A 12,792-nucleotide genomic window follows, 5' to 3' on the forward strand; every position below is an offset into this window, starting at 1 on the left:
ACAAAACCTGAGATGAAGCTTCATTCTGTCGGAGTCACCTCTCAGGTATCTTTCCCCCTCGAGCCCCAACAACACTGAGAGCGCTGTGTGGTCACTCTGAAAGACGGAGATCTCTCTGTGCCTTCCTGCTCTTTCAACCGGTGGGAAACGTTGGACCAACATTTTATAAAAGAAAGGCAGGAAGGAAAAAAGAAAGACACAAATAAAGATTGGTCCTGATGTAGACCTACTAACCCACCGTCAGGTGCCTGTAACTGAAGGCTGATAATACAGGATGCATTGTCATCATCTTATGAATGAATTTCATATTTCTACCTACCAACAGTAAAGATAGTGGAACTCTGTGTGTGTGTGTGTGTGTGTGTGTGTGTGTGTGTGTGTGTGTGTGTGTGTGTGTGTGTGTGTGTGTGTGTGTGTGTGTGTGTGTGTGTGTGTGTGTGTGTGTGTGTGTGTGTGAATCTTTGTTGACAGTCAAACTGGCTTTAAAGAAGCCCTGTAACTGTCCTCTTGTCCTCCTGTCCTCCTGTCCTCCTGTTCTTCCTCAGATACACTGCTGCCCTCTGCTGGACACACGTGTTCATGCAGGAAGAGCTAGCGGGACAGTAACGAGGATCTTGTGGAGACATACGTGTAACTTCTTAACCTCCTTTCCTCCTGCGTACTCTAGTCGTGTTGGAAGAAGAAGTCAGATTGTTGTTTAAACAAAAACAGTTTTATCAAAAAAACTGATATAATTTGCATTAAAGTGAAATTGTAGCTCAATTTAAGACATTAAAAGTAGTCAAAATGCAGAACAGCCTCCTGATAGTGTTAAAATCTCATATTATGTTATTATCAATGCATTGACAAATAAGCAGCATTTCAATGGTGGAACTAACAGTTTACTGCTTTACATAGGCCTACTGATAGCGGGCGAAAAACAATTTATCTGGATATAAAACTAAATAGAAAGTAGTTGAAAGCAGCTCCACCTGCAGTAGCTCCAACTGATTCTTCAGTATAAATCATTTAGTGATGTAATATATAAAAATATATCAGTCACTTTAATAATTAAGTGTTTTTACACTTCACTACTTTTCATTTCCATGTGAAGCACATTAGTTTGCACTGCCACGTGCACTTAACGCAGCCCGTAGTCTGTCTTAATCGGCATATTTATTAGGCCAAATAATCTGTATATTGCTTGTATAGTGTCTGTAAATAATATGTAAATGGTCTTTATCGTTTCACCTCCCTGATTCATGTTAATAACAACATGTTGTGTTTTAATATAAGCAGGAATTAAATGTGACTGCTGCTGCGTCTTTAAATCTTTTTTTTAAACCTTTATTGAACAAATTTAAAATGTACAAACAACGTAGCCGAGGACTCACTATAATACCACACAGGGAAGGAGAGTCTGGATTTAAATTGGGCAAATAAAATAATACATAACATCAAATTAAATTAAAATAAAGATTAAATGATTTTAGTCTGCGTCTTTAACTCTAAAAACCATTTAAATAAAATAAATAACAAGATAAAACCAATAAAGATAAAAGAGGTGTGCGTCTTTAAATCTTTGTTCTTCGTGTCGAGTGGTGACGTGTCTCTAAAGCCCCCCCCCCCCCCCTCCTCCTCCTGCTCCTCCTCCTCCTCCACCTCCTCCTCCTGCTCCTCTCGGTGGTTCAGTCAGTGAGTCCGGTTAGATTTGTGTGCAGGAGCTCCAGAGGGACACCATGGGCAGTGAGTATGTCCCCGGTGGTCCCCGGTGGTCCCCGGTGGTTTCCGGTCTCCGTGAAGTCTGTTTGTGTTTCGGAGTTCAAACGTTTGAATGTTTCGTCGAACTTCGTCAGCGCGTGACGACTAGCTCACGTCGCTAGCTAGCTGGTCGGTAGTTTCTTTTGTACTACAGATGTATTTTCTAATTAGAAGTCTTTGGTGAATTGTGTTTAAAATGTTTGTCGTGTTCCGACCAGCTGGACTTCTCGCCCGTAGTTCGGTTCTACAAACCGGGTGGAGGCTCGAGGCGGTTAGAAAAACCTTCTCGGAAGCTAACCTGTTAGCTACTCATTCAAAGACACTGACAGCGTAGTGATGACGACGCACAACCGGACCGGTGCCCCTCCGACCGGCCCGGTGCCCCTCCGACCGGCCCGGTGCCCCTCGGACCGGCCCGGCCCGGTACCGGCAGAAACACCGCGTAGAGGCGGTTCGAAGATTTAGTCAAACATCTGGATTTTAAATGTTTAATTTAATAGCCGATAGTCGGTGTTAGTGAGGTCCAACCACCTCCTCCCTCCTCCTTCCTCCTCCTCCTCCCGGTGTTAGTGAGGTCCAACCACCTCCTCCTTCCTCCTCCTCCTCCCGGTGTTAGTGAGGTCCAACCACCTCCTCCTCCTCCTCCTCCTCCCGGTGTTAGTGAGGTCCAACCACCTCCTCCTCCCGGTGTTAGTGAGGTCCATCCTCCTCCTCCTCCTCCCGGTGTTAGTGAGGTCCAACCACCTCCTCCCCCCCCCCCTCCCCCTGCCACGTCCCGCTGAGGAGAAGCTCCGGTTAACCGGTTAACGGACCCGTGTGTGCTTGTTTCCAGTCAAATTCCTGGAGGTGATCAAGCCTTTCTGCGCGGTGCTGCCGGAGATCCAGAAGCCGGAGAGAAGGGTTCGTTTTTACGTCGTGACAGTGAACTGAGTCCGGGTCGACTCGGTTTTATCTGAACCTTGATGTGTTCAACCAACAGATCCAGTTCAGAGAGAAGGTGCTATGGACGGCCATCACTCTGTTCATCTTCCTGGTCTGCTGCCAGGTGAGTTCAACCAATCGTGTGGATTTAAACCGTCGCCTCTAAAAATCACTGCAAGTGTTCAATGTTTAATAGTTTGCACTTTGTAAAGTTGACAGTTGATATGTTCAATGAAAAATATAAAGATCGTTGTTGATCGATCGTTATCTTACACAGAATCATGGCTGTGGTTAATTTAACTTTTTGTGTGTATCATTTTATTTTCAATTCATCATTTTGTTCCTAAAATGTCCCAAAATTGGCTGTCGTGACAAAGTTGTTCTTTTCGTCCCGTTTCTTTACGACTAAACGAAGTCCGTTCCTGATGATACGTGTTGATCACACCAGCTTTTTATTGGATTACATGAAGCAACCGTGAATTTGTGTGCAAATCGAAAAATGAATTATTGGTTAATCTGCTAATCTTGACGATGTGCAGTATTTTGTGTGTCCACATGATTGTCAAACCATCGAGTTAAAGCCACTGATTTGTAAAACAGGCTTAAATAATGACACTTCCTTGTTTATTGAAGCAATAAAAACGTTTTAAAAATCCTCCAGATTCCCCTCTTCGGCATAATGTCGTCAGACTCTGCAGATCCGTTCTACTGGATGAGAGTCATTCTGGCCTCAAACAGAGGTATTTATCTGGTTAACGTTAAAAGATTAAATACAGGTGCGCTGTCCCGTCGGCATGTCTAACCTGAACGTCCTCCTCCAGGCACCCTGATGGAGCTCGGTATCTCGCCCATCGTCACCTCGGGCCTCATCATGCAGCTGCTCGCCGGAGCCAAGATCATTGAAGTGGGCGACACCCCGAAGGACCGAGCGCTCTTCAACGGAGCTCAGAAACGTAAGTGAGCTCTGGTCGGGCGGCGGGTCGGTCGGGCGTGGCGGTGAAGCCGGTTCTCTAACCTCCGGTCGTGTTCTCAGTGTTCGGGATGATCATCACCATCGGACAGGCGATTGTGTACGTGATGACCGGCATGTACGGAGACCCGTCGGAGATGGGCGCGGGAATCTGTCTGCTCATCATCATCCAGGTGAGAGCGGCAAGAAGGTCCTCTAACGTGTATAATATATAAACCGAGTCTGTATTTACAGTGAAAATATTAGGATGCACACAAAAAAAAATAAAGAACGTGGCCGACTAACAGATGTGGTTTACACACTTTCCCCGTCTGTTTATAAGATTAAAGTCTGTTAGTTTGGATCAGGACCCTAAAAGGATCACAGTCTCGTGTCTCCTACACTTGTTCACATTTAAACCAGGAAATCACCGTCACAATAAATCACACTGACGTAGGAAATCTCTGCAGTATTCGCAGCAGCTCGCTTTTTTGCTAAATTCAAAGATTTTTCCCCAAAAAATGTCGTCAAGAGAAACTGCTGAAAGTATGACAACATCAGGTCGCCTTTCTAATCAAAACTCACTTTATAAATATAAACAACTCATCGTTTCCAATCAGCGAGTCTCTGCTTCCGCTCCTCTCGCCAGCAAAACGATCGCAGTGTGCCGAAGAAAAACAGGAAGTGACGTGTTTGTAGGAAATGTGGTTTTAGAAAGTACAAAGCGGAGATTCAAAAAAAGAGACAACTGGAATAAATCTGTGACGTGGAGCATGATCATCATCACAGGAAGTGATTACATAATGCTCTTTATCAGGTAGTGCTTTAAAAAACAAAAAGTCCTTGACTTGCAATTTTTCTAATTTCTGCAATTTTACTGCAAAAAACTCCCTTAAAATTCCACAAATTACGTCACAATTTTTGAGAAAGTCCGCTGCAAAAATGAAAACATTTTAGATCCAAACGATCACAAAAAACCTGAAAAGATGGCTTCAGAGACTTTTATTAAGATTTAAGAAGAATCAAAGTTTCTCCAGTGAAGTACGAGTTCATAGAGAAACACGTTCACGTGTTTTTTTCTCCTCCAGCTGTTTGTCGCCGGGCTCATCGTGCTGCTGCTGGACGAGTTGCTCCAGAAGGGTTACGGTCTCGGCTCGGGGATCTCGCTGTTCATCGCGACCAACATCTGCGAGACGATCGTGTGGAAGGCGTTCAGCCCGACCACCGTGAACACCGGGAGAGGTAAGAGATCAGTAATACTGATGCAGAGCTCAGCGTCCACGCTGCTGCAGTCCAAAGAAATGTTGGTGATTTGTTGTAAATTATTTTTGAGTCTTTTTAAAAAATTATTATTATTAAAAAAAAACTGTCTATAAATTGTTCCTTTCATGACTCTTGTGGACTGTTGGTTGAACCAAAAAGAGACATTTCAGGCTGCATTTGGACACCGGTCGACATTTATCCGACATCTTAAAGACCGAAAATCTCATCCAGGAAATAGTTCACGTTAGAATTCATACTAAAATGATCGTTATTTGCTGCCCTGTTAATTACTGCGACTGTTGCCAGGCACCGAGTTCGAGGGAGCGATCATCGCTCTGTTCCACCTGCTGGCGACGAGGACGGACAAAGTGCGCGCCCTGCGGGAAGCCTTCTACCGCCAGAACCTGCCCAACCTCATGAACCTCATTGCCACCGTGTTCGTCTTCGCCGTAGTCATATACTTTCAGGTCAGCGTGACTCCTTAAACCTGCATTACATTTCAGTCTGCCAGCACAGGAATGTCTCACCAGACACGGACGTTCGTTTCTATGTGAATTGAGTCCCGTACTGCAGCTTTAAGGTTTAAAATGTGAACTCTTCTCTCCTCACAGGGCTTCAGAGTGGACCTGCCCATCAAGTCGGCCCGTTACCGCGGCCAGTACAACACCTACCCCATCAAGCTCTTCTACACCTCCAACATCCCCATCATCCTTCAGTCCGCTTTAGTCTCCAACTTGTACGTCATCTCTCAGATGCTCTCGACGCGCTTCAGCGGCAACTTCCTGGTGAATCTGCTCGGGACGTGGTCTGTAAGTACACATTCACCAGCTTTCAGAACTTCGCTTAGTTTTTAATAAATGAAGCCTTTAATGCATCCCTTGTGTCTTTATGTCCTTCAGTTCGTCCCACAACATCCTGATATTTCTCATTTTGACATCATTCAGAAACCTGGATGAGGTCTTTATATGCAACAGTGTCCTGGTTTCTGTTAAAGCTAGAATAAAAGGGATTCTCAAACATATCTGAAATCAGTTCCAGCAGCCTGTATGAGATAAAACAGAATAAAAATGAAATATTAAAGTCTCCGCTGAGCAGTTTCAATGAGTTTAGAAAAACTGACATCAATAAATGACTGTAAACTTCCACGAATGACAAAAAAATGTCCAATATGTGCTGAAAATGTTACAAGAAGTATAATTTCTGTGGCTTCATTTGTTTCATGTGCTGGTTCACGAACAACACCGATGATTTGAAGGGTTAAATTTTTGCTCCTGGAGGTCTGGCGCTCCACGTGATGTTTTTTTCTAATATTTTGTCCATCTTGTGTTGGTAGGACGCGACGTCCGGCGGCCCGGCCCGAGCCTACCCTGTCGGAGGACTCTGTTACTACCTCTCTCCTCCCGAGTCCTTCGGCTCCGTCCTCGACGACCCCGTCCACGCCGCCATCTACATCGTCTTCATGCTCGGCTCGTGCGCCTTCTTCTCCAAAACCTGGATCGAAGTCTCCGGCTCCTCCGCCAAAGATGTAAGTCGTGACTGCTTTTTTTTTATCAGCTGATGTTTCTGGGTTGATTTCGGAGGGACGTGGTGTCACGGCTCTGTTCTTCATGCAGGTCGCCAAACAGCTGAAGGAGCAGCAGATGGTGATGAGGGGACACAGAGAGACGTCGATGGTCCACGAACTCAACAGGTAAAATCAAATCAGGCTGTTTCTGAAACTCAGCAGGGAACTAGTTAGTAGTTATAGTTATTATATCCGCAGTTATAAGCATGAATTAAAAGTATGAAATATGATTCTCCTGATTGCAATTATTTGAGCTGACTGCAGTAATTTCAATTTGTAATTCAATAAATAAATAAAACAAAGATTAGAACTATAATATTCCTGTGATGTGCAGCCTGATTATTATTGTTACAGGAAGTGATTACATACTGATTACTTTATCAAATCTCGACTTGCAATTCATTTTTTATTTTTTTCCACAATTTTACTGCCAAAAAAAAAAAAAAAAAATTACATAAGAACCTCAAAATTTGAGAAAATCTTTTGCTAAATTATCCCCAGCAGCTGTTTATCTTGAGACATTTCTAAAGTTTCGGTGTTCGAACAACGACAGTTGGTCATATTGATATAAACATCACACGTTTAGTTGCAAATCCAAACATTACAGCCAATAAATGGCTTTTCTTCTTCATAGTTATTAAAATATAGTTTGATTTTAAACTATATTGGTGACCTAAAATAAACAGAATAAGAAAATGAGCGTTACATCTTCACATGTAACCACTCACTGCCTTTTTTAACTGCTTCTACAATCAACACTGATGAATCTTAATATTCACATTTCCTGCCACATGCAATATTTTTCCTGGAAGACGATGAGGTGTGTAATCGATCCCTCTGCTTTGACTCGTAGGTACATCCCGACCGCCGCCGCCTTCGGAGGACTCTGTATCGGTGGTTTATCGGTGATGGCCGACTTCCTCGGCGCCATCGGCTCCGGCACCGGCATCCTGCTGGCCGTCACCATCATCTACCAGTACTTCGAGATCTTTGTGAAAGAGCAGAGTGAAGTCGGCAGCATGGGGGCGCTGCTCTTCTAGAAGAGCCGCCCTCCTCCTGCCAACTTTTATCAGGTGTCATCTTAACATCCGCGTGAAGCCGCCGCATCATCAGGACGAAGCCGTCGCTTCCGGGACGTTTCGAGGAGCCTCGGCCGAACGGAGGAGCTGCGACGTGGTGGGACTTCACACCGTTTCCTCCCAACGCGCACACAAACCCTCCCGAGTGAAACTCAGACCAACATTTTATCACTTCTTTTTTTACCCGACTCAAAATCGAAGCTCCGACGACTCGCTTCCTGCGGCTTCTTATTTCTTTTTCCAGACTGAGGAGCGAGCGCTTCGGTATGCAGGCGTACTTGATGTTGGATGATGGCGGTCAACTGCCTGCTGTGCGCTTCGGGTTATCATCATAGGCCAGACTTTTACTTTTCAGCATTATTTCATGTTTTTCCATCAACCTGCCACTCAGGTGACGGTGCGGACCAGACGCAAGTCCAGTGCTGCGTGTGTCCCTGATCCGTGTTTGATCTGTGTTTGATCCGTGTTTGATCCGGGTCCTGTGAGGAGGATGTGCAGCTCACAGCGGGTTCCAGCTTCACGAGGACCCGTTTGGTGCTCGCTGTTTTAACGTGTGGCGTTCCCAGGGAGCTGCAGTATTAACTCGCATGTCACATTCGCTCTTTCCTGCCCACATCCACAGATCTTTTTTGTTGTTGTTGTTGTTCCTTTCTTTTATAATTGTCTTTTACTTCCAGTAATTGGTTGTTGTTGTTTTTTTGACAAATTATGATTTTCTGTACATAGGCCATGAATTAAATAACTTTGAATTTCTCTTAAGTGTAAGATAAAATCTTTGAATATGTAAAAAAATTAAATGCATTTCAGAACAAACTTGTATAAAAAAAATTCTCAAAATGTTGTGGAAAAAAAGACTCACTTTTGATTCACCTTTATTGTTTCTCCTTCTATAGTTGTATGTTTCTGGATCTTTTTTTACATCTCAATATTATGCAATCTTTTATGTATTTAATTAACATATTTTGATATCTCTCTGCTGCATTGCACACTACTTAGTGGGGTTTTATAGTTCTGTTGTTGGAAAATATTTAGAAGATTTTCATTTGTTTGTATTTTCCTTACAAAAGGAAAATAATTAATACATTTTCCTGCCCTTTTAAGACATTTTAAATAGACTAAAATTGTATTTGATGCCGTTTCCTAATTTTATTTTAACCACCTAACCCTAACTTAAACATTTTATAAATGTCGCATGTCAATATTTCATGTCTTCTTTCTCTTATTGGTTATTGAGGTTATATTTTATTATTTATGTTTTGATTAAGTGAAAAAAAATCTTAAGGTGTTTCTATTTACTAATAAGCACATTTTTGCATATAAATTTGTAGCTAAAACATTTTTTCAGAAAGTAATCTACCAAGACTAAAATGACTGTCGGTGACTTTTATAAACTGTAGGTGGCAGCACTGCGCTCTGCGGCGTCACCGCTACCGGAAACAGCAGAGAAGAAGAAGAAGAAGCTCCTCACCCTCCAAGGAGTTGTGAAACAGCCTCCGGACGATGGACTGAAACATGCCGCGTTTTTAACGTGTTCGTGTCGGTGACGGTCGTAATTGTCGGTGAACAACCAGCCAACGGAGGAATTTAACCTGCCGCAGCGGGGAGCGATGAGCTCGGTCAGAGAGGAAGGTAAACCGCGGGGGGGGGGCTAGCCGGCTAACTTCTGGAAGCTAACATGAAGTTTAATTCGGACTGAATGAAAAATTAATGTCGAAGTAATAAAATGAATTAACGAAGCGGTTGAATGTGAAATAAGACTTTTAAACTACATGAAGAGTAAATCGACTTGGAGCCTTCACAGTTTAACCTTGACTACAGTTCAGTACCAAAACATTACCTTATATTTATTGTCAGGAAACATCTGGACTGTTCGTTCACTAATGCAGCTGTTGTTGTTGTTGTTGTTGTTTTTCAGGTACATTCTTAAAGTTTTCTCTCCAAGATTTCAGCAAAACAAATAGAACTTTTTAAGCTAAAATCACTGCAGCTGAATATATTTAATAAAACACAATAAGCAGAGTCTATTTCCAGTTATAACTACTAATGATGGTATTTCAGGATCAGTATTAACGGTCTAATAATGGGATCTGTAATGAATAACTCAGAATAACTCGGGGGGGAAATGAGTTGCAGAATGAGGACTTTTCTTTTGATGCTTGAAGAACATTTTGATGAGGACTGTTTTTCTTCTGGTTGCAGGACATTTGCTTTCTGTGAGAATTCCTCCTTTGTTGTGTTGTGAAGTTTTTGTGTTCTTCCACCGCTGATGCAACTGTGTGTAATTTACTGTCCACTGACCAGACATGCTTTCATCTTTATTTTGTGTTGCAGCACAATAGTTTACAGCATGTTGTGATGCGGTCGTTGTTTTCTGACTTATTATTCTGTCTGTTGAACCGTGTGTTGTATTTTCCCAGAACTGAAAGGGATCTATTCAGATTCTTGTTTTGTTCACCAAAGAATCCAAAATGTCAAAACAAATCCAAGATGATGTTCAGTTCACTTGTAGAAATGTGAATAAACTGTGAAAAGCAGAAAATCTTGAAAGACTGGACTTAAACGATGTAGAATCATCACTAATTGATAAATAAATCATCCCTAAACATCAGCCCGCTGTGACACTAACGCTGCCAACACTTTGTCTGCGACGGTTTCCATTTTCCACAACAGGTAAAGACAAGATCATCTTCGTCACCAGAGAGGATCATGCGGCGCCGAGCAGCGCCGAGCTGGTGGAGGAAGACCCCAACGACCCGTACGAGGAACGAGGTGAGCGGCGCTGAAACCGCCCGTCCGTCCTCGGGATGAATCTGAAGCGCCGCTGCGCTGATTTTAAACGTCCTCTCTCGTCGCAGGTCTGATTCTTCCCAGCGGGGACATCAACTGGAACTGCCCCTGCCTGGGCGGGATGGCCGGCGGTCCCTGTGGGAGCGAGTTCAAGGACGCCTTCTCCTGCTTCCACTACAGCAAGGAGGAGGTGAAGGGGTCCGACTGCATGGAGCAGTTCAGGGCCATGCAGGAGTGCATGCAGCGTTACCCGCAGCTCTACCCGCAGGAGGACGACAAATCCTCCACAGACTCTGCAGACGAACCGTCAGGTGCAAACTCTCCTTCTGCCTCTGAAAACACACAAACCGACACAGAGCGCTCAGAGGGAAGCTAGTACACAACCAGACTCATCGGTAACATCCAGGCGTCCCTTTATGGAACAGATATCAGATATTTCTAAATTATTTCTCATTTGTTTGGTTTTTTTACTTATGAAAGGAATTAAGAAAAAAATACGTATTTAAGAAAATATCAGAATCAGTTGTTTTGCTTGCAGCTGCTGGAGTCAAAGTGGAAACTAGAAGACTGAATGAGTGAAGGAAGGAAGGAAGGAAGGAAGGAAGGAAGGAATCAATGGATGACTGGCTGACAAGCAGGACTTGTTTGGTTTGCAGTGGTATTGAAGAGAATATGGATCCATTTGAAGCCTTTTGATTGGCTGATTAGAAACAAGTTCAGTGAATTTAAACCGAAAACGAACGATCGCCGTCATCAAAGAAAAAAAATCTGAAATCTAGAAATCAATATTAGGAAATAAAAAAACAAAAATGATATCAATATATTGATCAAAATGTGGTCATCAAACATTGTGTTGGATATTTCTGTTCAGGAGTTTCTTTGATTGTTTTGATGAAAGATTTTTGCTTTTTTTTTTCTCTCTCAAAGATTCTGATGTAATTTCTGGAGTTTTTTGCAGTAAAGTTGTGGAAATTAGATTTGCGTGATTTCATGGAGGGACTGTTTATTGTCCAAAATGACCTTAGTGCACTGAAACAGTGATAATTATGAATAATTAGCAATTAAAAAAAAAATACACAAATAGAACAATTTCTAAATGACATCAAGCGTTTTTTTTCTGCAGTAAAAAACATTTTGATATCGGTGTATACTGGACAACATGGATATTAATACAGATGAACACTCGGTTTATGGATCAGATCAAATGTGAAAACGGTTTAGATTCCAGATGTTCGCTCCAGTTGTAAATCATTTTCCATCGTGTGTTTTCGGGACCAAGTTATTAACTCACTCACGTCTATACAGTGAACCCTGGTTTTTCGCGGGTGTTACGTTCCAAATAGAAACCGTGATAGGTGAAATCCGTGAAGTAGTAACCTTTATTTTACAATTGAAATAGATAGAACTGGACATTAAATATATCTACGTTACATATAGTCGTAATGTGATTTCAATGCACGATGCAAATCCGTGAAGCAGCGAGACCGTGAAAGGTGAACCGCGTTATAGCGAGGGTTCACTGTACTTCTACTTTCTGTCACCGTAAAACCTGTTTTATACTTTCTTCATTTCCATCCTCTCATATCTGTTTTCTAATGATGTCGTGTGTTTTATGTTTTTATTTTTATGTCATACAAAGTTTATATTAGTGATGTCACTCATAAAGAGGTGTCAGAAAATGTACTGTGGAGTAGTTTTACTGCTTGTTTTTGTGGGATCTTCAGTCGTGCGTTTCTTCTGCTAATTTATAACCAGACTGAAAACATTCACCTGATCTGAACCCGGCGTGAGAAGAACCGGAGCGACCGGCTTGAATATTGTTGAAAGCTGAATAATAAAATGAATTACACTTTTTTGGGGCCTTTTAAGATATTACGTGTTTGGTTTTCCATCTTTTAGAGTTGGTCTTCCAGACTTGACTTCATGCTGTACTGACCACATGTAGGTGTGTTCACTGTGAAACTACTCTCACATTAATGAGAAACTCCAGCACTTTATTATTAGGCTTGAAAAGGCACATTTAAAAAGTGTCGTCAGAATAGAACGTACAACCATGTTTCCCCAAAAAGTTTGGACGCTGTGTGAAATGTAAATAAAAACACAATATGATTATTTGCAAATTGTGTAAATGCATATTTAATTAAAAATAGACCAAAGACAACAAATCAATTGTTGAAACTTGTTTTGTTTTATGAGATTAAAATTATGCTTATTTTGAATTTGATGGCAGCAACACGTGTCAAACAGGTTGGGACAGGCTCATGTTTACCACTTTCTTCTTTTAACAACACTCTGTAAACGTTTGGGAACTGAGGAGACCATTTGCTGGAGTTTTGAAAGTGAAATGTGGTCCCATTCTTGCCTGATACAGGATTTCAGCTGCTCAACAGTTCAGGGTCTCCTTTGTTGTATTGTTCATGTCCTGATGCTCCAGATGTTTCCAATGATTGACAGGTCTGGACTGCAGGAGGCCAGTTTATCAGCACTCT

General features: G+C 42.3%; 2 protein-coding genes across 3 annotated transcripts; both read left to right on the plus strand.

Annotated features, from left to right (window-relative positions):
- The first annotated feature begins 1,635 nt into the window (after positions 1-1,635).
- On the plus strand, positions 1,636-8,356 carry sec61a1a (SEC61 translocon subunit alpha 1a). The gene is made up of 12 exons (XM_069707613.1): positions 1,636-1,725; positions 2,573-2,640; positions 2,720-2,785; positions 3,323-3,401; positions 3,483-3,614; positions 3,695-3,804; positions 4,699-4,852; positions 5,180-5,340; positions 5,485-5,682; positions 6,207-6,398; positions 6,487-6,563; positions 7,291-8,356. The coding sequence occupies exons 1-12, from the start codon at positions 1,719-1,721 to the stop codon at positions 7,475-7,477; spliced, it is 1,431 nt and encodes a 476-aa protein (XP_069563714.1). The 5' UTR covers positions 1,636-1,718; the 3' UTR covers positions 7,478-8,356.
- Positions 8,357-8,998: 642 nt separating this feature from the next.
- Positions 8,999-11,599, plus strand: chchd4b (coiled-coil-helix-coiled-coil-helix domain containing 4b). Of its 2 annotated transcripts, XM_069715032.1 has the most exons (4): positions 8,999-9,145; positions 10,187-10,285; positions 10,372-10,614; positions 10,842-11,599. In XM_069715032.1, the coding sequence occupies exons 1-4, from the start codon at positions 9,124-9,126 to the stop codon at positions 10,880-10,882; spliced, it is 405 nt and encodes a 134-aa protein (XP_069571133.1). In that variant the 5' UTR covers positions 8,999-9,123; the 3' UTR covers positions 10,883-11,599. The 2 variants fall into 2 exon arrangements, with proteins under 2 accessions (XP_069571133.1, XP_069571125.1); XM_069715024.1 differs by having other exon boundaries at positions 10,372-11,599.
- Positions 11,600-12,792: the final 1,193 nt, after the last annotated feature.

This window comes from Brachyistius frenatus, unplaced genomic scaffold (assembly GCF_029030835.1).
Source record: "Brachyistius frenatus isolate BFR_SWC_R1_liver_20210118 unplaced genomic scaffold, ASM2903083v1 Contig_4, whole genome shotgun sequence".
Lineage (NCBI taxonomy): Eukaryota > Metazoa > Chordata > Actinopteri > Embiotocidae > Brachyistius > Brachyistius frenatus.